Below are 24,641 nucleotides of genomic sequence, written 5' to 3'. Positions count from 1 at the left end.
AAGATCTCATTCAGGAATCATACTTACCTTTGACTAGATAAAAATCAATTTTATGTCTAGAAGTAGAAGAGTATTTATTTAGTATGTTTTATTTATCACCCTATCTTAGTATTTTTGGAGCTTAGGGAAAACGTTTTCTCCCTTCCTGTTCTATTTGCATAGTAATAAATAATGCCAGCTCTTATTTCTCTCAGGAAAAATCCATCCATCCAAAGCTGCTGTTCTTCTTAAGTCTCTAAGCTGGTTGTTGGTATTTTCTCACAACCATTAACTCACTCTGCACACCACATTCCATTAACCTCCTACAGAGTTAAGCTACAAGCACTGAACTGATGACATTTGTGAATCTACAACTGAAAAAAAATGTTCTCCTTTCTAACTTCCTTTTAACAGTCGCAACCATTTGTGGGGCGTCCCTTTAATCAGTGTGCAGTGGTTGGAAATGGGGGAATCCTGAGGAACTCTGTCTGTGGAGCTGAAATAGATAAGTCTGACTTTGTTTTTAGGTAAGAACCTCTGTATCTCAATCTTTGAATCCAAAAATGTGTTTAAATGTGGATTATTTTTTAGAGGGCAACATTAAGATGATACAGTCTGAAATTTGTTCAGTGTGTGTACCATGGTTTAATTTTCAGTTCTAAAAAGATCGAAACATTTTGCAGTCATATAACATTATCCTTTTCTTTCCCTGACTAGGTCAGCCTTGATAAATGCACATGAGGATTCTGTAACCATAGGACTTGAAATTTTCCTGCAAAACTCAAAATGAGCCAGTAGATGTGCTCATTGTTTTGATAGGACATGCCACAAAAATACTTCACTTTACTACCTATATTGAGGTGGTGGCTCATTCATCTGGGGAGACCTGATTTTGGCTAAATTATTGACCTTTTTCAGAATGAGAAAGCCGTATTTTTCTTATCAATCATGTAATTTTCTTGTCAATCATGTCATCAATCAATCAAGAGTACTCTTTTAGATATAAGAGTTATTGTAAGCTTATCAATTTGATCCACCTCTTTCAAGCAAATGAAAGCTAGATGCTTTCCCACAAGTATGTCCCCTGTGATTTTAAATCTTATTTATAAATCTTGGACCAAAGGTGTTGTCAATATACCTGACAACCCTACAATTACTGAATGAGTTTTTTATGATTAATAGTCAATATATTAATGATGTAGTTAGAATTTCTAAGTGCCTGATGGGGGAGGGAGTAGACAAATATAGCTAGGGACCTAACAACAAAGATGACCCCAGCCTGCTTATATCTGCGCTTAGCCTATATGCAAGAATAATTATGCAAGAGTAGCAATGAAGGACAGTACTGATATCTCTGTCAAACTAGCTAGAATTATGGATACAAAGAGTTTAGAAGCAAAGGCCAATGGTACAACTGCCTAGGGGTAGTGATTTAGACCTCCTGAGGTCTTTCTTTTCATGTTCTTGTTGGATGTGTATCTGAAGCAACGAAAAGAGTATATAGTATGGAAGGTGAGTGTTCTATGGATCTTCTGTGGGTCTACAGCCATGTCTTTGATCTTATCAAGAGCCTGGACATGTCACAAATCAAAATAGGGAGCTTAGGAGATTTGGTCTAAGAGCTGAGTCCTTCAAGCTGAACTCACTCCTCAGTTCTCAGTAAGGGGTGTTTACCCATGATCATTGGGATAAGAATACCCTATATGACAGCACTGGTGGCTCATGTACAGAATATGGAAAGATCAGAGGCAGCAGCCAAAGAGCTGCTAAAGGCTTCTGCTGCCATTGGCATATAATTACTTCATACTGACCACTGCTGAGAGCACATCCTGTTCCACTGTATTATTGTCTCTGTCATTTGAAATCCAGCTTATTTTCTTTGGTGATAATTCCTAGATCCCCCTTTTCAGTAACTTTCAGCACCCTTATTTTACTGGACAGTTCCTTGTGGGAATACAAGTCATAGAATGTTAGCATTGGAAGGGACCTCAGAAGTCATCTAATCCAATCTTTCTGTGCCTGAGAAGTCCTCTTTATACTCCTTTTTTCTTTTTTTAAAATTTATTCATTTATTTTTAGTTTTCAGCTTTCATTTCCACAAGGTTTTGAGTTCCAAATTTTTTCTCCATCTTTCCTCTCCCCCCACCCCAAGACAGCATGCATTCTGATTTCCCCTTCCCCCAATCTGCTCTCCCTTCTATCACACCCCTCCCTTCCCTTATCCCCATCCTCTCTCTTTTCTTGTAGGGCAAGATAGATTTCTATACTCCATTATCTGTATTTTTTATTTCTCAGTTGCATGCAAAAACAACTCTCAACATTCTTTCCTAAATCTTTGAGTTCCAACTTCTCTCCCTTCCTTCCTCCCCACACATCCCCCCTGTGAAGGCAAGCTATTCAATATAGGCTATACATGTATAATTATGCAAAAGACTTCCATAATAGTCATGTTGTGAAAGACTAACTGTATTTTATACTTATTCTTCTTTATGCTCTTTCAGCCTCTATTTAGAGACGTCCAATGAGGAAGAATCTAGTAATTATAATAAATAATAATTGACATTTTTTATATAGCACTGTTAAGGTTTGTGAAGCTCTGTGCATTCTATATATCATTTGATCACTACTTCCTCCCAAGGCAGCTCATTGGATGATAGATAGATTGATTGATAGATTGCTAAATAACAAATGATAGATTGATAGGTGAATAGATAGAGCATTTATTAGATGCCTATTGTGTACCAGCAGGCACTGTTCAGTCTTCTGGGAATATAAGTACAAACAAGCAAGATGGTCTCTGTCCTCAAAAAACTTATTGTATTCCATTGGGGGAAGACAATAAATAAAGGGGACCCCAAAAGTGGTGGCGTTGGGGAAAGGAAGGAGGAGAGAAAGGAAGGGCAAGGAGGAATTCAGACAGAAGGATGGCTGGGGTCCTTAAAATGGTGGACCTGAGGAGGGAGTCACCAGTCAATAGAGAGGGCCTCGGGGGAAGTTTGTCCTGGGTGGCTCTTTTGCATAGTTCTAATTGTTAAAAAGTTTTCCCTTACATCAGCCTGTCTCTTTGCAACTTCTGCCCCTTGCCCTTGTTTCTATCCCCTCAGGTTAAGAAAAAAAAATATTTTCCACTTGATAGCTCTTGAAAGTCTTGAAGCCTACTATCACATCTCCTCTAAATTTCCTCCGGGCCTGAACATCCCTATATTTTTCAACCAATATCAGTGGGTCATAGTCCCCTTTCCTGTCATCACACTGTTCACCTTCTTCCTGACACAGTCTAGTTTGTCAGTTTCCTTTATAAAACATGGTGGGCAGAGCAGAACACAGTACTCTAGATGTGGTCTGACTATGGCACAATCCTAGTTCGTAGGTGTCCATGTCCTGTTGCCACAGTGTCTCATTGGAATTTACAGAAATACAAGCAATGACAGGCAGTTACCAGGCACCAGAACAACCTGCAGGCAGCAGTTACTCAAATGATTAATTCCTATTGAGTGGCTATTGCCAGCTCCACATCTTGCTGCCATATGTTGTTAAACTCTCAGTTCCTTGAACTCCAACTAGTATTTTCTGGTGGCAGTTTCTGCATCTCTCTGATCAGTAAACTTATTCTCATTTCCCTGCTTTCCTAGTCAGATCACTCCATCAAAAACTGGCTTTGAACTTGACTGTGTTGCATGAACTTTCTGTTGAGATCAGTATATTATTAGGTTTTTTTTTAACTGTCAGGTTACTTCATCAAAAACTGGCTTTGAACTCTTGGTTGAAGTTACTTTATTCTTAGTTGTTGCTTTTTTAACTGTTTTACTTTGTTCCAAGAGACCTCTTACTAAGCAGAAGTAATCTGTAAGGGTTTGCAGTGTGAAAACAAAACACATCAATAAAACTGAAAGTCTAAAAAAAATTTGATACTGCTCCAACATGAACCAAGGACTCTGTCTCAGTCTTCCAGTTGAAGTGGTCATAGCTTTTCCCCACTAACCCAAAATATTTCATGTGAAAGAAAGCTATGGTAAAGAAAAACAGTTACTATAATTCCATGACATAGTTGAGGAAAATTTCTTTTAAAATTTTCATTTCATTTCACAGTAAACCTTGGAAATAAAGATATTTTAGTATAAAATTAATGATCATTTCTCAGTTTTTTAAAACAATCAAAGGTAAAAGAGTCTGCTTCTTTAACCCACTTAGGCTGCCTCTGAAATCAATCTGAGCACACACATCGTTCCCTTTGAAGTTAGCTCTGAACCCTGGACAGCTCCATGGAGAGATAATGAGAGGTGGAATAAGGGCTGCTGGCATTCTGTTAGCTTTTTCTTTTGAAAGGTCTCTTAGGATCATCATTTCAGAGCTTTTAGATACATAAGATCTACTTTGGCCCAGGATAAATTTATAGAGCTGTCTGGAAATTATTTTCCCTTTTTTACTTCAAATTTTAGGTGGTGAGGGAACAAGTAATTCAGCACTACAACCAGTCTCTTCAGGGCCACTGATCTTTGGCAAATCATTTAGCCTCTTTAGGTTTGTTTCCTCATCTATAACATAAGTAGGTTGTACTAGTTAGATGGATGCTAAGGTTATAGTGAACTCTGCCCTTTAGTTGCCCTTCAGAATCACTGAATGTTATTCTGTTGCCTATCAGACTACTTAGTGTTACCCCAGGGATACTGTTATTTAAGTAATTCAGTAGATCTGTGATCTCATTATTGTGTAGCTCATGCCCCATCCATGCCTGCTAATCCTGTTCTGTCTGTCTTTCTGAATAGCCTTCGTAAAGGGTTTACCCAATACTGAAAGCCACTCTGTGGTTCTTTTGATATTTGCGAATACCTTTGCAGCCCTTGGCCCAGCACCATGTTATCCTTTGCCCTCTCACCATGACCAAAATACCTCCTTTTCCAGCCAGACATACAAGTTTCCTTCTGACTATTTTTGTTCATACCCATGGAAACTCCCTCTGCTGAGGCAGATCAGCAACTTGTCTTTAACTTGGAGTCCCAGAGAGTTGCCTGTGGCACTGAAAGATGAAGGAATATAATCCATGGTCATACAGTTAGTATGTTATAGGCAGGACTTGAACCCAGGTCTTTCTCATTCCAAGGCTGGTCTTCTTCCCACTGTTACTTGAGTGCAAGTTATAAATTGTAATATGCACCTGTCTAATTATACCCACCAAGTACCCACTGCCCTCTGAATTTTCCTAGATAATGTATTCAGTTGTATGTGGCCTTGTTATATAACTGGGAGAAAATTGGTGTTAAAAAGTTGAATTTTTTTCACTGGCAAGAAAATTGAAGTCATTGAAAGTCCTACATCATTTTCCAAATGGGATCCAGTCCATTCTCATCTTTCCATTCAATTAAATGCCTGCATTATTGTCTGTCTCTAGTTCCTGTCCAAGATGAGCGATCTGTTCGTATTTTGTGATAACCTTGGTTATATACATTGTTCCTCGACTTTGTTTTTCTGGTATGAATTACTAATCTGATCTCTCTTTAGAGCCCAGATGTCTCAGAGTATTTCCTACAGTATTTCTTAATTCAGTTAACTTGAATTAAACAGGCATGTATTAAATGTTTACTGTGTGATAGCACTGTGCTCATTCAGCACCTCACTTATAAATATTAGCATTTGGAAAATTCATTAATAAGGAATTCTTCACATTTAGACTTTGTGCAAGATTGAAGAGCAGGTTGGTGAGCATGTAACCCCTTCCTTCTCTTGTCACTTGTTCCTGATACTTGGCAGCTTGTTGATTAAAGTAATTTACATGGTTGAATCTGTCATGGAGCTTCATGCCTTGTCATATGCATGGATGAGCCCTTCTGTGCGAAGACTGCTTTGTGGTGTATTTTGCTTTACTGACTCAACTGTTCTTGCATTCAGAAGCAAACAAATACAGTCACAGTTTGTGTCCTTGATACTTTTAGCCACTCTTATTACTGTGAAATGTAACCTATAGAGAAAGTCATCTGCAGAAGGCTGTTTATTCCCTTCTAGGGAATTTTCATCAAGTATACTCTTAATTAATTCATAGACCAGTCTTGCAAATATTTTAGAGAACTGAGAAAGTAGATAGCTGTGCCAATAGTTACTGATGTCTTTATAATTGTCTTTTGTTGAAAGTACCATCTATAATCTTTTTTATTCTTTTAGAATATCCCTTTCATTGATGTATCTTAAAAATTGTTCCTCACATTCCTTCAAAACTGATCCCTGAATTATAGATTTCTTTTCTATGCATTTGGTCTGGTCCATACTGTTTTCCTAACTTCGTCTTCTTAAATGTCACCTGTACTTCCTCACTAAATATATTGGCACTCAGATAATGGTGTCCAAGTCAAGTCACCAAACATTTATTAAGTGCCTTCTGTATTCCAGACAGTGTGTAGTGGTTCCACCGTCATCACTGATAAAGATAGACTATCACAGAAATGTCAGCAAATCTATTCCGTTTTCTTTCTCTTTGTGGCCTCCTTAGAGGTTAATCTACCAATGTTCTAAAGGTAATTTGGCCTGGCTGGGTCTCAGACTAAAAACTCTGCAGGCTCTTTTTTTTTCCCTCAACTAATTTTCATCATTTTTTGAAGCAATATCACTCATACTTTTCCATCTTCCCAGATGTGTTTGTATGCTGAACCAGTATGCTCCCTGACTGTAGTGTCTCTGTTTTTCAAAGAGATTAGGTATTTGCTACCTAAGATATTTTCTGGGCTTGCTTGTCCTCCTTGTTATGAGGCAATGTTTCGCACCACTTAAATTTCTTTAAAGAATAGTTATAGGATCAATGCCTTTTGTTCATTTTCGGAGTTTGGTTGGTTTGGATTACTGTGATTGCACACAGTGTCTTCTCTTTAGTCTTCTAATTCGATGTTGGTTTGGACATTCATTCTAGCTAATGAACGACTCAACCATATTTTTGTGTTTCTTGCTTGCTGTGTCTACTACCTTGTTTGTTTCTTCTTAGAGATAATATTCATGTTTTACAGAAGTGAGGCTTCTGAGTAGTTTGAAAGCCTCAGTTCTCTTGATCTCATGCTATATTTACTGGTATATTTTTTGTCCTTCTCCTCTGTGCCCACCTTTGCCTTGAAGTCACCAAGTATCAGAATGTATGTTACCTCTGTTTGGATAATCCTGCCATTATCTTTAATCTCTCTCCTTTCCTTCCTCTTCTACAGCAACTTTTGGAGCATAAGCTACCATCCCAAGATTGTTTGTGGTAGCCAGATTGCTTGTGCACATCTTCTGTGTATAAGGCAAGATGACTAAATCTCTGATGAAATGCTATTACTTTTTGTTCTCTTTGGGTCCAAGGGGAAGCTGATTACATGAATTCATCATTTCTTTGCCCCTCCTAAGAGAACCTAGGAGCCTTCCTTTCATCCAGCTGAAATGGATTTATGTCTCCTGGTTTCATTTACTGCAAGAACGCCAAAATGAGTATCAGCCATATCCTCCAAGTGGTGCATCAACTTGTTTATCCTTGTGCAAGCTTGCACAGTAAGGCTGCCAATAGTCAAGTTAATATATGTAGATAGTCCAAGAACTTGGTGTTTCTTAGTACACTTTGCTGCCTTTTCAATGACTTTACCACTGCTATAGTAAAAACAGAAGGGGGTGTACGCAGAACTGGTTATTGATTTAAAATTTTTATTTTATCTTATCTTATTTGTTTATCAATTTTCTATGTAATTTTGACCAAACAATACCCAAGTGGCCAAGTCTCCTGGAAATAAGCTTCTCTTCACTCATCCAGGCTGATGTTTAAACGACACATGTCTAGGTCCATACTTAAAGCTTCCCCAGCTTTGTAGGACCAGCCAGAAATTGCACTCTGAATGAATGGCCTTTTGAGAATCCAAGGTCACCTGTATGCCATGATGAATCATTAGAGCAGGGATTTTCTGGAACATGCTGGCATGATACCAGGTTGGAAATAGGCCTTGTCTCCATCTTTCCACAAGAATTTGGACCAGCAGTGAATAGTCAATTTTCCTCGAGAGGTATACTAGCCAGATCCATTACTGTCTCTGCCATCCATTAGTAAAACTTCCTTTCCCTAAGGTGTTCCATTTTATTGCTGTGGCATTTTGACAGTTGCCAGAAGTACTGCTGTCAAGCAGCCCCGCCAAGTGCTGGCCAGCTGCTGAAATCACAAACTGAGAGCAGTCGCAGATGTGGTTGGTGAATGCTGCCAATATACTAGCCCACCCCTCCCGCACTGGTTACTATGCACAGCAAAGTCTCAAAAGCTTGTGGTTTTTATAATTCATACTTCTTACAATTGAATTCAGTGAACATTTATTAAGCACCTACTGTGTACCTCACAGTATACTAAGAAGCAGAAATGAAATAGTCCCAGATATCAGAGAGGTTGCATTCTTCTGTGGAAATACGTACCGTCTGTCTGTCTGCTCAGATACGTAAATATGAAGTGATTTGGGAAGTGAAGCGCAGTAAAAACCAGAGGAATCAGAAAAGGCTTTGGGTAGCCCCGAAGACTGGTGTTACTATGATTTCTGTTTGTACAGATAAGAAAACTGAGGCTCAGAAATATTGAAGGATTTGCTTAGGGTCACACAGCTGGGCGCTGACCCTGATGTTCTTGACTCCAGGTTGAAGGCATCATATTTTGCTATAAGAAAAATGCAAGTTAGTGTTGGTGCCCATTTGTACTAGAGTTTCATAAATATGGGAGGGTGGTAATACAATGGCCTCAAACATAGTATGGTTAAAGATGTAAAATTCAAACGTTTCCCAATGCTACTAAGTTGTTCTCTATATTCATTAAGTAAAGGTTTCAAGATGTGTTATACTTGAAAGTCAATGAACAGTCCTAAATGTTCTTTACCCAACTTAAAACATAAGATGGACAGTGGTAAAGATAAAATTAACTAGAGGTTTAAAATTTTCATGATTTTCCTTGAATTTTGGTGGTTCTATGGTGTGCAAAGTATTGATGTTCTCTCCTTTGATGGAGGCCACAATGCATCCATCCTTTGTGCAAATCTTGTCCTTGTTTTCTCATGTGGCCTCCATAGAGGGGTCTATCCAATCCAATGCATTTCTGGCTCATTTACTACCTTAGGGGTTCAAACACAACACTCAGGCTTCCTGTTCTTTCACATTCTCAACCAAAAACCATCCCCATTTCCTTTTCTGCCACTTCTTGTAGGCCTTGTCTACACTTACACTGAAATATGAATGAGAGCACTAGTATGTCTGTTCATTGTGACTTAGAATTGATTTTTGGAGGGGGAGAAAGTTTCATCTAGAAGAAAAAACATCTGATGAAAGCAAATGAGATTGATGATTAAAGTGTTCAGAGCCACAGGGCATGTTGGTGCATACCTGTCGTCCGTGTTACATGAGAAGCAGAGGCTGGTGAATGGTTTGAATTCAGGAGTTCTAAGGGGGGCTAAAGTCAATGTCATTGTCCTCACTAAGTCTGGCATCAGTATAGTGAGGTCCTAGAAATGGGCCGGGGCCATTAGGCTGCTTGAGGAGAGGTGAACCAGACAGACCAGGTCAGAGCTTCCATGATCACCAGCAGTGGCACCAGACTAGGAGTGGCCATGGTACATCCAGGGACATCCATTCCCCCCAAAATAGTATTTGAAATCTTTCAAAAAATAGTCAGCATAGGATTGTTATTCCCATTCTTTTTATCTATTTCCATTCTTCTTTTATTCTTATCTCTTTCAATTTTGCTTATCTCTTACACTTCACACTTTGTTTGCTATAAATAAGATTTACCAAAATCCAAAGCATTTGTAAGTCACTCTATAGTCTAATGAAAAATTGCTCTTTGAAAGAGCTTCTAATTAAGTAAAGTTTGTTGGGCCCCTGTATGGGAAAGGTACTCTTTTGTGAAAAAGTAAAGATATCATAGATTTCCTGTTTTATAATGTTTTAAAAATAACTTTTCCCCTAAATTTCAGATGTAATCTCCCCCCAATCACAGGAAATATTAGCAGAGATGTTGGTAATAAAACCAATCTGGTCACTGTTAATCCCAGCATCATTGGACGGAAGTAAGTACCATTACAGTTACATAATTTTTTTTCCTTTTTTTTATCTAAATGTTTTATCATTTTTATAAGCATTTCTTTTCTTGCCCTCTTACCATCACCCCCAGTTGAACAATAATTGGAAAAAGAAACCCAAAACCTTCATAACAGTTTTATAATTTTTTAAGAACATGTTTTTCATAGCCTGTTACACCAGTCTTTGGCCAGAGTTTACTTAGGGCTGAGTGATAATGGTAAGAATGCCCCAGTGGCCCTTTCTGAATGTGGACAAAAATAAGTAGGCCTTTTTTTTTTTTGATGTGATTCATTGGTTGTTTTCTTCACAAAGGTTTTTGATGCATCTTTATTCTGACTTTGTAGGCTGGAGACAATAGACAGTAAGGGAGAAAGTGCTGATTTGGGAGTCAAAGGACCTGAGTTCAAAACTTGTCTCTCCCATATGCTATTTATGTGATATTTGGCAAGTCCTTGACTTTTTCTGGACCTCAGTTTCCTCATCAGTAAAGTTAAGGTGTTGGACTAGGCAACCTCTGAGGTCTCAAACTCTCAAATATGTGATCCTATGATTAAATGCTGCTCATACAAATGAAAATGTTTTTTTTTTTTTGATAATGATGATATAATGTCATCAATTTTCATATATACTTTTAGCACATCTTTTCATCTTGTAAACATTTTCTCTAGGGGCAGCAGAGTTCTGGGTTTGGTGTCAGAAAAACATGGATTCAAATTCTACCTCTGACATTTGTGAATGGTATGATCCTGGGCAAGTTGTTTAACCTTATTTCTCTCAGGTCTGTCTCAGCCATACAACAAATCTATTCAGACAGCAATGGAAGTTCTACAGGCTGGCAAAAATGATAAATCCTTTCTATGTTCCTCCTATTCACATAATTCTTCATTTGAAAGCCTCATTTAGTTCTGGAACACAATATTTAGAAATCACAGCATTAAAGCCAATGTTTTGTTCACATTTTAAAGCTTTTCTTCTCCTTTCTTTCTCCTCTGCCATTCATCAGAAGTTACACAAACATTTTACTCAGGCTCATTCTCCCAGTGCCTAGTCAGTTCTGTTCATTTCTCATCAATTAGGTATCTTTAGACATGGCATTAACTCTTATTTTAGACCATCAGGAGACTGTGTTGTACACTGATACTGTCACAGCTGAACATAGTAACCCCTTACAGCCAGAGAGTGTGTCTTGGAAGAATCAGGCCAAACAAATCCCAGCTTCCTCTTTGATTTGTTTATACTTCAAAACAATTTCCATGCTTTCCCTATTGAGTTTAACTACTTGAAAATGTTGATTGATTGACTAAATTTCAAGGGAGAGAGTAAACTTTATAGAATAAACTTCTTCTCTCTTATTCTCTCTACCTTTAATACTCAGTTGGAGCTATAATTGGTTAACCAATATGGGCATTACTTCCAAAGATGTGACTCCACATTGTGTATGTGTGATTCTTGTCTTCCCATCCCTGGGCCATGGGACACCCACCCGATATGATGAAGACCTTTCTCATGAGCTTTTCTTGACATCACCAGGATACCAGTGGAGCCCACAACCTTTCCAATGGTTATCTCTCATTATCAGGAGTTGACTATTCCATCTTTATATATAATAATAGATAACAGCCTATATATCACTTCTTGTTCATAATTCATAGATTGTAATATGTTTCAGCTCTGTGGTGCCCATTGTGCACCTCCCCATTGCCCTCTGGGAGATCCTTCTCATCATTTAATCTTGTTTGTTAATTATGTTTGAACAAGAACATAAAGGAGCAAATGAGGTTCTGCTATATATTCCCTGAAAGCTTATGTTCTGAAACAGGCAAGAATCGGTATAGGCAAAGCTTTTAGAGAAATAGTATAATTCTAGAGGAAATAGGATGAAGGTATTAGGGATTACATTTCTTGAGTTTACGGTATTTTAAGGTGATGTTTTCACCTATCCATGAGTGGAGCACCTAAAATTGTTGAGATAAATAACTTTTGTTGAATAGTATATTGAAGAAAGATTCAGTAAGGAAATGGGATTTGAGAAATTATTTAAGTCTGGTCATCTCACTGGGAGAAGTTGATTGGCACAGTGTTCAGCCTGTTTCAAAGACATCCTTCATCTGAGGGCAGGTCCCACCTCTGCCTCACACTGACTGTGCTCCCTGAGGCAAGTCACCTAATCTCTAGGCAGCGAATTCTAGGCAGCTCTCTGGGACTATAAATTGCAGAAAAGGAATTGCTTACTATGTGCTAAGTACTTTACAAATATTATTTTTCCTGATCCTCATAATAACTCTAAGTAGGTGCTATTATTATCCCCATCACACAATTGAGGAAACTGAGCCAGGAAGAAGTTAAAGCGACTTGCCTAGGGTCACACTGCTTAGAAGTGTTTGAGGCTGGATTTGAATTCAGATTTTCCTGATTCTAGACCCAGTGCTCTATCCTCTGCTGAAACCAAGGTGCTGACCTAACAGGGAGTGCTTCCTAGGTGAAATTACAGGTGCAGCCCCTGTCCTTAACCTCTCATCTTATAGGGTCTTCAGCTAGAGAGGTAAGAGCGTTGGGAGAGAGGAAGAGGTAGAAAATGCTTTTCTCCAGGATGTCTAAGAAGTCAGGTGAGGAAATAGAATGAAAACCTTCAGAATTCTGACATGGACAGATGAACGTCCTTGCTTCTGACAGTGAGCAGGCAATAGACTCTAATTAATTTTCTGTAAGTCTATTATATGCCTCATTTGTTATTCATTGATATAAATGTTCAGTGTCTGAGTCAGTGAAAAAAAGTTTCAGGTGTTACTAAAATCCCCAGTTTTAATGGTCATGTTTTGTTTCATTTTGTTTGGTCAGGTATGGTGAACTAAATGTAAATAAATCAGCATTTCTGAACAGCATCGCAATCTACGGAGAGGCCTTTCTTATTCTGCCAGCATTTTCCTTTAGAAGAAACACCGATGTCTCTTTTGAAGTGTACCACACACTTCGTGGTTTTAAAGCCAAGCAGAAGGCTCTATTTTTTCATCCCAAGTACCTGAAAAGCCTTGCCCAGTTCTGGAGAACTAAAGGTGTGAATGCATTTCGCTTGTCCTCTGGCTTAATGGTCACAAGTGCAGCCATTGAACTGTGTGAGAATGTGAAGCTGTATGGATTTTGGCCTTTCTCCAAGACCACAAATGACACCCCCATCAGCCATCACTACTATGACAATGAATTACCGAAACCTGGCTTCCATGCAATGCCCATAGAATATAGAGAAATTCTCCAGCTTCATGGGAAAGGCGTCCTCAAGTTACAATTTAGTAAATGTGAAGCAGCTTGAACAAGGTACGTCCCACTGTCCTAACTTAAGATAGGGTTGGTGGGTTTTATTTGTTTTTTTTAAAGCTATTGGGATTAAGTGACTTGCCCAGAGGCACACACACTAGTAAGTGTGTAAGGCTGGATTTGACTCCAGGACCCATTCTCTGTCCACTACACCACCATAGAAAGATCTTGAATTTGAGTCAATATTTAAATGAGAGCATTCTCTGTTCTCTGAGATCCATTCTTTCTTCACTAACCAGATAGCAGGCAGCTAGGTGGTACAGTGGATAGAGCACCAGCGCAGGAGTCAGGAGGACCTGAGGTCAAATCTCACCTCAGACACTTGACACTCACTAGCTGTGTGACCTTGGGCAAGTCACTTAACCCCAGTCGCCTCATCCTGGCTCATCTCCAGTCATCCTGATGAATGTCTGGTCACTGGATTTAGATGGTTCTGGAGGAGAAGGGAGGCTGGTGACCTGCACAGCCCTCTCTCACTCAAAAGAAAGTCAAGTGCAAGTTATGTCATCATTTTGCTGATGGCATGGTCTTCTTCGGCAACGAAGGACAAACACATAAGCAAATGACACCCATCCATATAAGTGGGAAGTATATAACAAGAGAAAAAGAACATTTATCTTTTAAATTCTAAGCTCTCCCCAGCCTATATTCTCACACCTTATTTTTGCTCCAGCCAAAGAACAATTGAGCATCCTGTGTTTGGGAGCTTATTTTCCTATCCTGAACATATTCTCTCCATCTGTCTCATGAGAGCTCTGAAGTAAGACCCCATGACTTATACATGAAGGTGCCTCCTGGAGGAGGGGGCAGGTCATGTCCCTACTTAAGTTAATACTGTGAACTTGTTGTTAACAGGGTTTAGGGTTGTTTTAGGTAACAGGGTTGTCCCCAGGGTTTAGGCCAGGAGTGGGAAATCTTTGACTTTGAGGCCACATGTGGCCTTCTAGGTCCTTTGGTGCTGCCCTTTGAATCCAAACTTCACAAAACAAATCCCAAGTTTTATAAAACAGATGCTTTATTAAGGGGATTTGTTCTGTGCAGTTTGGATTCAGTCAAAGGGCCACACTTGAGGACCTAGAGGGCCACATGTGGCCTCAAGACTGCAAATTTCCCACCCCTAGTTTAGACTTTCTCCTTGTTCTTTCTATCTTTTTAGTCTTACCCTTCTCTTGTTTTCTTCTTTTCTTCTTCTTGGGAGATTTTAGCCAAGGGAGACAGTAGAGCTTAAATCACATAATTAGAGTTAGAAGGGACCTCTGCAGCCATTTCATACAATCCATCCCCAAAAGGAATCCTCAGTAGAACATACCAACAAGGTATTGTTCATTATCCTTTCGAATGTCACTGTTAGGAAATTTTTTGCTAAATCTTGAATATTTTGTATTTGAACTTCTAGGAAATTCTTGATAAATGTTATTTTCAGACTGACCTCTCTATCCCCCCTCTCTTGATCTGTGAAATAGGGTTATAGTAATGCATGTCTTACCTTCCTCATAGCAACATCACTCAAATACCCAGATGGATCTCTGAATGTATCTGTGTGGGCCTGCTCTTCCTAGGGGATGTCTCATGTCATGAGCAACCCATAAGAACAAAATGAGCTGTTTGATCAAAAAGTGAATTTTAAAAGCTTGGATATTATATTATTATATTATCTTATATTAATACATGTAAAAATCCTTGATTTCATTAGTGTGAGTATTCATCCTTCTCATGCAGATAAAAATCTCTCTCAACACCTTGGTGAATGGTTTCATGAATTTTGTTATGGTCCCCAAAACCTCATCCCCTTGTGGATAGCTTTCTCTTAATGAGTCTCTCTTTGGATGACATTACACACAATCCACAAGCCCGTACTAAAAATGTTTCCCACTTTTGAAAGCTTATGCTCCATTTGCGTAACCCTAGAGAATGCAGGGTCACTTCCACATCACCATGAGGCGTCAGAATAGGTCTTCATTAGAATTTATTACTTTTGTTGTAACTGTTACTAATCAAGAACCCATTGACTAAGGTGTTGGACTACATTTTTTTAAGAAGTGAAATAGCTCTATTTTTCATTAAAATCGCCAATCAGTCCATGAGCTTTTATTAAGTTCCTACTATGAGTCTGGCACTATGCTAAGTGCTTGAGATACAGAGAGGGAAAAGAGATAGTCTCTGTTCTAAATTAACTTACATTCTATTTGGGAAAACAACATATACATATATAAGCATATAGAGGATAGAGGCTGAATCTGTGGCTTCATTGGAATTCATGGAGAAGAAAACTCCCTTCCCTAACACAGGCAGGGTGGTATTTTCACCATAACTTATAGTTTTAGGGAGTTGCCTGGAACACTGAAAGGCTAAGTCACTTACCCTGGATCACATAACCAGTACGTACCAGAGACAGGACATCAACCCAGATCTTCCCAGTCCTTGTAGATTAATACTGTATGTTCTCTACTGTGTCATCGTGCTTCTCATGTTAGTACGGAAATATGTCTGTATACAGGATTAATTATAAAATCGATGTAAGATAGTTTAAGGAGGGAGGGCACTAGCATTTGGAAGGACCAGGAACGCTTCCATGTAGGTAGAAGGTAGTGCTTGATCTGATTCTTGGATAAAGGAGGGGATCTGTGTGATGGAGGGAGGATGAAGAACACCAGGCTTATGTATGTCTTCACTAGACACATGGGAGTTGGAGGAGATTATAACCACAGAAGAATTCTCCCACCACGCCCAGAATATGGATGTTAGTTCTTGTTAGCACGGTATTTTGAGGGCACCATTGACTCTTTAACTGAAAATTACACTCCTGGAGAATCTGGAGGCACACTATGGGACTAAATTTGACGAATTACTAACGTAGCTCAAAAGCTAAGCCAGGAAAGAAGAAATTGGCCTTTGTAAAAGAGAGAAGATCAAAGTGTTTTGATAAGTGAATTCTCTAGTTTTTTCATGTTAGAAGCCAGTGATTTATTCCACCCATGTGACATTTTCTGGGAAAGTATTTGGAACAGATATAATTGAACCAAGACCGGTATCCAATGTTTATAATCTCTTTGGGCATCTTCCATCAGTACTATCAGTACCCTAGGGGGTCAGAGGATTAAGTATGTGCAAGTATATCATGCCCAAAAAAAATGAACATGAAAATAGTTTTCTCTGGTGTAGTAAGTTTGGGGCATATTAATTCTCTCAGATTTTAATAAGCCAAAGAGATCGGGTAATAAAAACATTGGGTTTTCATCTTGTGATAAAAATTAATTCTTACATGTACTCATAGGTGCTCACCATTTTCATCGCAAGTAGAATGAAATGTTCTTGTTGTTAAATAATGGTTAGATGAATAAGTAGTCTTAACTAAGGTTTGAAAAACTTCCTGGGGTTTGAATTATCCATGTGGAAGCAGTCATTTCAGACCCCAACTTTGCAGCAATTCTGGTTACCTCTGATGTAACCAGTGTAAGCACAGGATGTCTCTCTATTAAATAATTGAGCTGTGTTGCTCCCAAGGCCAGTAGGTAAATCTGGCTATTAGGCAGCCTTTGTTTTCCCTGGGAAATAGAAACAAGTAGAGCCTCAGGGACACACTCTCAGATGCAGGCTTAATTAGCCTAGCCTGACAACACAGTTTACCCTTGGCTGCCAGTTTAAACAATCTGTCCAATTCATGCCAAGCTCCCAGTTCTGATATGCTGCCCTGCAGTGAAACAGAGACTAACATAGTGCTCCACCAGAGTTATCCATTCTCTTGGGCAGTGGTCTCCAAAGTGAGAGCCATGGATTGATCCCAAGGGATATAGGAACAGTTAATCAGAGGATGGAAAGATGAGTCTCTTCTCACCCTCCCTATAATAACCAATCATAGATTAAAACTGGAAGGGACTTTAATAGTCAATGAGTGTAACCCCCTCGTTTTACTCATGAGCAAATGGCTGTAGAAGTGAAGTGACTTACCTAAGGTCACATAGTTATTAAGTGCCTGATATGCAACATGAACCCTGACTCCCAAGTCCAATACTCTATCCAGTATATTACAGTGCCTTCTGTCATGAGGCTTACCTCCAACACAACCATAGCTATCCATACCTCCTCAACTGTGAGCGTCCCTCTCTCACTTTCTGAGCCAGGAATTGGCCCCTCAGAAAGGTTTTAACTGAATTACTGTGAGTTCCCCCATAGCAGCAGCAGCAGCAGCACAGGTGCAGATGGGAAATTCCCCAGCATTTCTTCAGCATATCCACCCACTTGTAAGTGTATGAATAATTTTCCTCCAATAGAACATAATCTTTCTGAGGTCAAAGACTTTTTGTGTTGGTCTTTCAGTCAAGTGTTTGGCACATAGTAAGCACTTGATTGATGCCTAATTGATTGCTTTATACCACAAATTAGAATATGATAAGGACTTGCAGAAGTAAAAAGCAGGAGGAGAGATTCCAAGAGGAAGGAGCCCTGTTAGCTAGAAGCATCAGAAAAGACTTCACGGAACTGAGAGGATTTCATCTGACCTTCCCAGGGTGAATGTGGGGAGGCTCGGGAATGATGTGGCTAACGTGTAGAGAGAGGAGAGGTCAGGCTGTGGACAGAGAATGTCAGTGCGACTGGAATGTCATGTACTTGGAAGAAAGAAGTATGAGATGAAGTAAAAAAAAAAACAAAAACAATAAGTAGCCAGAAGATGGAGAGCCTTAATTAAATGCCGTTTTAAGGCGCTCATTTTTTTAGCCTCTAGACCTGTAGGGGAGTCAGTGAAGGTTTTTAGAATGGGAGAGTAAAGTAATCCATGGGGCTTCTTAGGGAGATGTATTGGACCATAGAGGAGAGCATTAGAAACAGGAAGGTAAGTGAGGGATAGGTGATGAAGGCCCAGATTCAGGGGGTTGCCGAGGTAGAATGGTCAGGATCTAGGCGATGGTTCCATGTGGAGCCATGGAGAGGAGGGGATGAGCCAAAGATGACCATGAGACTGCAAGCCTCGGTCTTCCCAACCAAGCTGTCAGGCTTGGGAAAAGTCACCTAACCTTTAATCATCAAACTCTTAACATGACTTTGCTAAGTAAGACCAGATGATAGTAGACAGGCACATGTTCTCTCTGCATAGACCCAAGTTTGAGTGACCTTAAGTTGGTGGAAGATTAGATGAAAGGGTGGATTTTGGAAAACAGATGAGGCTTTTATTTTGGAACATAAATATGAACAAAATTTGGATATTTCAGTTCACTCAGGTGCCAATATATTCAACTGAATGATTGGAGATGATATTAATTAATGTCAAGGTCTGGCTCAGACCACCAGCTGAATCTATTACCTTGGTGGATGAATGCCTGTTTACCTCCCCTACCTCCACACCCATATATACTCCGATGATTGCCCTAAATTTTCCTAATTTAGAAGTCTGCTCAACATCTAGTATAGTAAGAGCTGGACCCATAGCCAGAAGTAGTTGCTGGGGACAAATGTCTTTTTCAAGTTCTGGTCATCATTATATTCCAAGTAGTATTATATCTACTCAACCAATTTCTTCCACTTATTTACACAAAAATATTGTGAACTAGAAAAAATAGAGTACTTTAATGTTAATATATATGAACTCGTAATAACACTAAATCACACACGTGCACACACACATCCTCATTATCTCTTTTGTAGCCTAATATGTTTTTGACTATTTTACTAGTAGAATTATGGTACAGAACAATAGATGAAGTGAAAGTTTATGGTGAAGGACCCCAGATGATGGAGTTGAGTTGATATTGGGCAATTTTTTTTTAATTTTAAAGCATTTTTATTTAAAATTCTGAGTTCCAATTCTCTGCTTTCTTCCCTCCCTCTCCTCCCCTCTCGCTGAGATGGTAAGCAATCAGATATAGGTTATACATATGCCATCATGTAAAACATTTCTATATTAACCATTTGGTATAAGAAGATTTGAATAAAAGAAAAAAATGAAAAAAAGAATGTGAGAAATAGCATGCTTTAGTCTGTATTCAAACAGTATCAGCTCTTTCTCTGGAGGTGGGTAGCAGGCGTCATCATGACCCTTTGGGGCTATCTTGGATCATTATATTGCAGAGAAGAGCCAAGCCATTCACCGTTCTACATCAAGCAGCATTGCTGTCACTGGGTACTGTGTTTTTTTGGTTCTTCATTATGCATCAGTGCCTGTAAGTCTTCGCAGGTTTTTCTGAAGTCATCCTGCTTGTCATTTCTTCTGGGACAGTAAGCCGGCATTACAATCATACACCACAGCTTGTTTAGCCATTCCTCAGTTTATGGTCATCCCTTTGATTTCCAATTCTCAGCCACCACAAAAAGAGCTGCGAGAAATACTTTTGTACCGATAGGTCCCTTTTACTTTTTGAGGGGTGACTTTGGGATATAGATCTAGCAGTGGTATTGTTGGATCAGAAGTTATGCACAGTTTTATAGCCCTTTGGGTATATGCTCTCCAAAATGGTTATATCAGTTCACAACTCTACCAGCAACAGTGTATTAGTGTCTTTGGGTGGTTTTTAAAACTAATTTTTATTTTATTATAAACTAAAGAAGATTCTTAAAAAATACAAATAAATAATCTAATAAATCTGAATCTGCGTGGAATAAATTTAAATTACATTTTGATAAAAACAAATAATGGAATTCTAAACAAAATTAGAACTATAGCATAATTTATCCTGTATGTACTTAAAATGTTTATTTTTAAAACACAGTTGTAGTTAATTTGTATATTCTTTTTCTGCCTCACTTTGCATTATTTTGTATGAAGCTTAACACATCTCTTTGTATTCCTCAAACATTTTTGTAGCAAATAGCATTCTATTATGTGAGCATTCTTTAATTTTTTACTCTGTTCTCCAGTTATTGGGCATATAGGTTGTTCCCAGTTGTTTTGCTATTTAAAATCAAGGAGCTTTGAATATTTTTATGTAGACAGATCTTTGTTTCTTTTAATAACATTCTTAGAATACAATCTCAGCAATCTGATAGCTGAGTCTAAAGGTATGATTAGTATTGTGATAATATATTTTCAGATTGCTCTGCAAAAAGCTTATAGTAATTTAAAGTCTCACCAATCATATGTATGGAAACCTTTTTCTTCCCAGTCCCATCATCACTGAATTTATTTTTATGTATTATATAGTCTCATTTTATTTTATTTTTAGCTATTTTTGCTCATCTCTTTGGTGCAAGATACTACCTCATGGTAATTTTGATTTGCATTTCTCCAGTTATCTAAAAACTGAGAAAAGATTTTCATGTGCTTATTAATAATTCTATTTTCTGCTTTGATAATTGTTCATTCTTATCCCTTGACCATTTCTCTATTGAAGATTATCATTCATCTAAAATCTAAATTTTGAATAAATCTACATCACATTTTTGTCACAATCTTTTTTTATTTTGGAGATACTGCTTCTTGTTATGCAATCCTTAATTAATTTTAATTGTTAATTAAATGTGTCAGTTTTGTATTCAGTTTTATTTGAAAAGAACCAAAGTTTTAGCCTCTAAAGTTAATTTATTAATTTACCTGATTTCTAAAGGTGTGATGGAAAGATTTTAAGACATCCTAATTCAGTATAAGTAACAATTATTTTTAGGCATTTTCACAGTTGAGTATCTTTAAAGTAGTAAATGGATGGCAATTTTTCTTATGTTGTAGGAAAATATATCCTTTCACTCCCACCTCTAATTTACATAAGCCCCATCCTCTAAAAGCTTAATGTCTTTTCAGCACTGAAGCCACTATGTGTCATGGACCTCAGATAATGCATATTGGCCATAGACTCCACCAAAGAGAACTTGTTTATTCATGAGAAATGTTACTGTAAAGATTCATCAGACTTATAAGAATCTCATGTCATCAGACACTGGGTGGAGTCTTGTGCCCTGTTCTGAGCACCACAATTGAAGGACATTGGTAAACTTGACAGGGCCCAGAGGAAGGGAACCATGGCATATGAAGACTGATTGAAGGAGGTGGGAATGTTTAGCCTGCAGAAGGCAAGACTCAAGAGGGACATGCTATCTGTGTCTTTACTTTAAGGCTATTGTGTGGAAGAGAGGTGAGATCTGTTCTCTGTAGTCCCATAGGGCAGAACCAGAAGAAATGGGTGAGAGTTACAAAGAGGACCATCTTAGGCTTGAGGTCAACTCTCCACTTCTGTGATTCTACCATTCTCCTATGCTGTGGTTAGCTAGGAGGCCCCAGTATGATGCATCCTCACTGTGTGCCACAAAGAGCAGTAGCCAGATGCCAGAGAGATTCTGTTTTCTACAGATCTGCAAACAAAAATAGGCATTGTGGGGAGAACACTTGAGCAAAATCTGCTGTTTGAAGTTCAAGAGTATGTGTAACTTTTTTTTTTCCTATTTCAGGTGGTGACCTCCATGGGAAGATTTTCTGTATGTTTTAACACTAGTGGTTTGACTTGATGTTTTTGTGAATGCTAAGCTGCACTGAACCAAGATGTGTTTTGCATTTGATTAGTTACACAAATAAGTTTGGACATTTTTCAGAACACAAAAAGTAGTCCCTTTCCTGAGGAGGTAACTGTGCTATCATGTGGGCAAAGCATCATTATCATCAAATGTTTGTTGAGCCCATATTATCTTGTGTCCAACACTCTGCTGGATCTTGGGGACACGAAGAAGTTCTAGGCAGTCTGTGCCCTTGGACAGTTTATTGTCTCTTCTAAGTGACATAAAGTTGAATTTTTCATCACTGAGTGTTTTATTATAATAAAATCATCTCTTTTGAATAGTAAAAGTTCATGTCCTTGAAGAAAAGATGGATCAGTTATATTAGAAATTAGGCCAACTTGGAAGCCACAGGGAGAAGAGGCCTGTCTTTGTATTGGGACATTAAATGCCTTTTGGTTTGATTGCTGGCCTCATGTTCTGCTTTCTATGTATTATACCTATTTATGTAAGTTTCAAGCATGTCCAAAGAAATTAGGCAAACAAACCTATCTTCCCTCATTCCATCTTTTCTCCTTGTCATAATACAGTCACCAGGGAGAGTTGGAAATAACTGAGGAAAGAAGGGACTGGGTCAGCATGCTGAAATTATCCATATCCCCTTTAAATTCTAGGCTTAGCTAGTCCATTATGGCTTACTAGAAGTTCCTTTTTCCAGAGACTCTGATGTGCTCATGTTGATTAAGCACAATCTCAGCTTGGTCATATTCACCTGATTCATAGCCTGTGTGGTTCTCTTTTGATTATTTTCATTTTAATGTGTTTTTGACACATAAATGGATTTTCGTTTATAGCACAAAAGAGAAGCCTCCATTAGCCCTGTGAGGTGATCCAATAAAGTTCACTTAAGTAATGAGCTTTTAAAAAAAATGGAAAATGACTTCATATTGCATCAAACTCATTTTCTTTAATTGCCTCTTTGAGGTGCCTCTGGCTGTTCGTTTATAAGAGCCCAGCCTTGTTCTGTTTTGATTTTGGCCAGTTTTGTTGGTGCTTTCCGAAATCAGCTGTTAGTGTCTGTATGAAGTGGGCCGCTTGGCTGACAGAAGATCGAGTAGATCTGGGTATTCAGACCACCTTTTCCTAAGATGATGTATTTAGTCAAGCATTTCCCAAAAGATGTTTTCTAGCCAAGTGGAACATCACTTTTTCTTCACTAGGATACTAAAAATTGTGATAATTACAGAGTGGAAGCAAGAAAACACACTAGAGTAAATCATTCTCTAAGGAATACGTAGAGGGTCATATGTAAGTTTATTTTAAAATGAAGCCACACCGAAATATTTTAAAGCTGGCTGCAGTTTTTCCCATTTGATTGCTGTGACAATTTTAACTTGAGAAATTTTTTTAGAGTTTTAGGGTAGAAGTGGTTAGGACTTGGTACCATAATGGATTTTCACTGACTCTCTCTTTGATTTCAGAATTTTCACTGTTACTTAAGTGATAGGGTTGGGTAGGGATTCACATACCACAAGCCCAAATTGAGGAGGGCTGGGGTGGGGAAACAACATTAGGAGAAACATTCCACATTAGCCCACCCGAAGTTTGTCCCTTGTTTAGCATCTTCGGCTGCTATCCAGAGAACTTGCTTGTAAACTCTTCATTTTAGACTTGGCTCAAAGGCATCACTCAAAGAAGTAAATTTCTGCTCTTCTAATCTCCATGCCAAGCTGAGCCATCTGCTGTCACTACTTCTTAGTGGTCAGCAGCTCTCTGTTGTTCAAAGCTGATTTCCAACGAGCTCTTTGAGTGATTTTTTTAAATGCCCTCCCTGCTTGGGATAAGCACACATCCAAGCACTATACGATAACTGTTGTGACTCATTTCTTACCCGTGTGTAGTGGTGCTGTGCTGTGACTCATGTGCTTCGTTTCAGTGAGCTTGTCTTAGGACCTGGCAATTTATCCTGTGTGTGTATATTCTGATCTTCCTGTTTCAGTTCACTACTTACCTGCCCATCTTCAGCAGCTAATGTACTTGACTTGTAGAATTGCATGATAACTAACATCTGTATTTCCAATAAAAAATTTTAGGTTGTGTGTAATCTTTGCTGGTAAAGGCATTAATTGTCTTCAGTGGGATCCTCCATCCATAATTCCTTGTTCACCATGCATAGAACTTCCTCATCAAACACGTATATACACATAAAGGCATAGAAGGATGACTTCAGGCTGGGAGGGAAACAACAGCAGTTACTATTGATAATCCCTCTTAAGCCAGGAGGGTGCAGAAGAGAGCCCTTAGGAAAGGGCGTAGTGTTGTCAAATGTATGAGCTTCAGAGTGCAGTAGGATTAGGGTTTTGAGAAAGGAAAGGAATTTAGCCAGTCAGACTCAAGTTAACTGGGCATCTTCTGGCCATCTAAATTTACCTTCCTCTGGAGAAGAGAAGGCAGGGGAGAGGGGAGACAGACAGGAGAGGAGGAGCTGAGTTTTATTTCTCTGCCTCATTAAAGAAAGAGGCCTATTTACTGAATGGGTGTTGCCTCATCCTAAGTGAGACTTGCAAAGACTTTGGCCTAAAGGGCCCAAGGTCTCCCAGTGCATCTTGGGTCATCTCCAGTCATCCTCATGAATATCCGGTCACTGGATTCAGATGGCTCTGGAGAAGTGAGGCTGGTGACCAGCACCTCCTTCACTCAAAGCAAAGTGAAGTACAAGTCATGTCATGTCTCAGGTGACGTGGTCTTCTTCGGCAACGAAGGGCAAACACAACAGCAACAACATGTAAAGGGATCTAAGATGAATTCATTGCACCATACATTTTTTTCTTGGATAATGTCATGCTAATAATATATATGTGTATATGTAAATACAGGGGCAGTTAGGT

General features: G+C 38.7%; 1 protein-coding gene across 2 annotated transcripts in view; it reads left to right on the top strand.

Annotated features, from left to right (window-relative positions):
• The window catches only part of ST8SIA6 (ST8 alpha-N-acetyl-neuraminide alpha-2,8-sialyltransferase 6), a 116,672-nt gene extending 92,815 nt beyond the window's left edge, over nucleotides 1-23,857 (top strand). For both annotated transcript variants that reach the window (XM_072651632.1, XM_072651631.1), the window contains 4 exons: nucleotides 394-506; nucleotides 9,924-10,016; nucleotides 12,868-13,341; nucleotides 21,712-23,857. In XM_072651632.1, coding sequence (XP_072507733.1) covers nucleotides 394-506; nucleotides 9,924-10,016; nucleotides 12,868-13,336 — 675 coding nt within the window. In that variant the 3' untranslated portion in view covers nucleotides 13,337-13,341; nucleotides 21,712-23,857. The remainder of the gene's footprint in view (nucleotides 1-393; nucleotides 507-9,923; nucleotides 10,017-12,867; nucleotides 13,342-21,711) is intronic.
• The last annotated feature ends 784 nt before the right edge of the window (nucleotides 23,858-24,641 follow it).

This window comes from Notamacropus eugenii, chromosome 3, assembly GCF_028372415.1.
Source record: "Notamacropus eugenii isolate mMacEug1 chromosome 3, mMacEug1.pri_v2, whole genome shotgun sequence".
Taxonomy (NCBI): domain Eukaryota; kingdom Metazoa; phylum Chordata; class Mammalia; order Diprotodontia; family Macropodidae; genus Notamacropus; species Notamacropus eugenii.
Note: the sequence above shows the minus strand (reverse complement) of the source record. Positions and strands in the feature narration are given on the sequence as shown.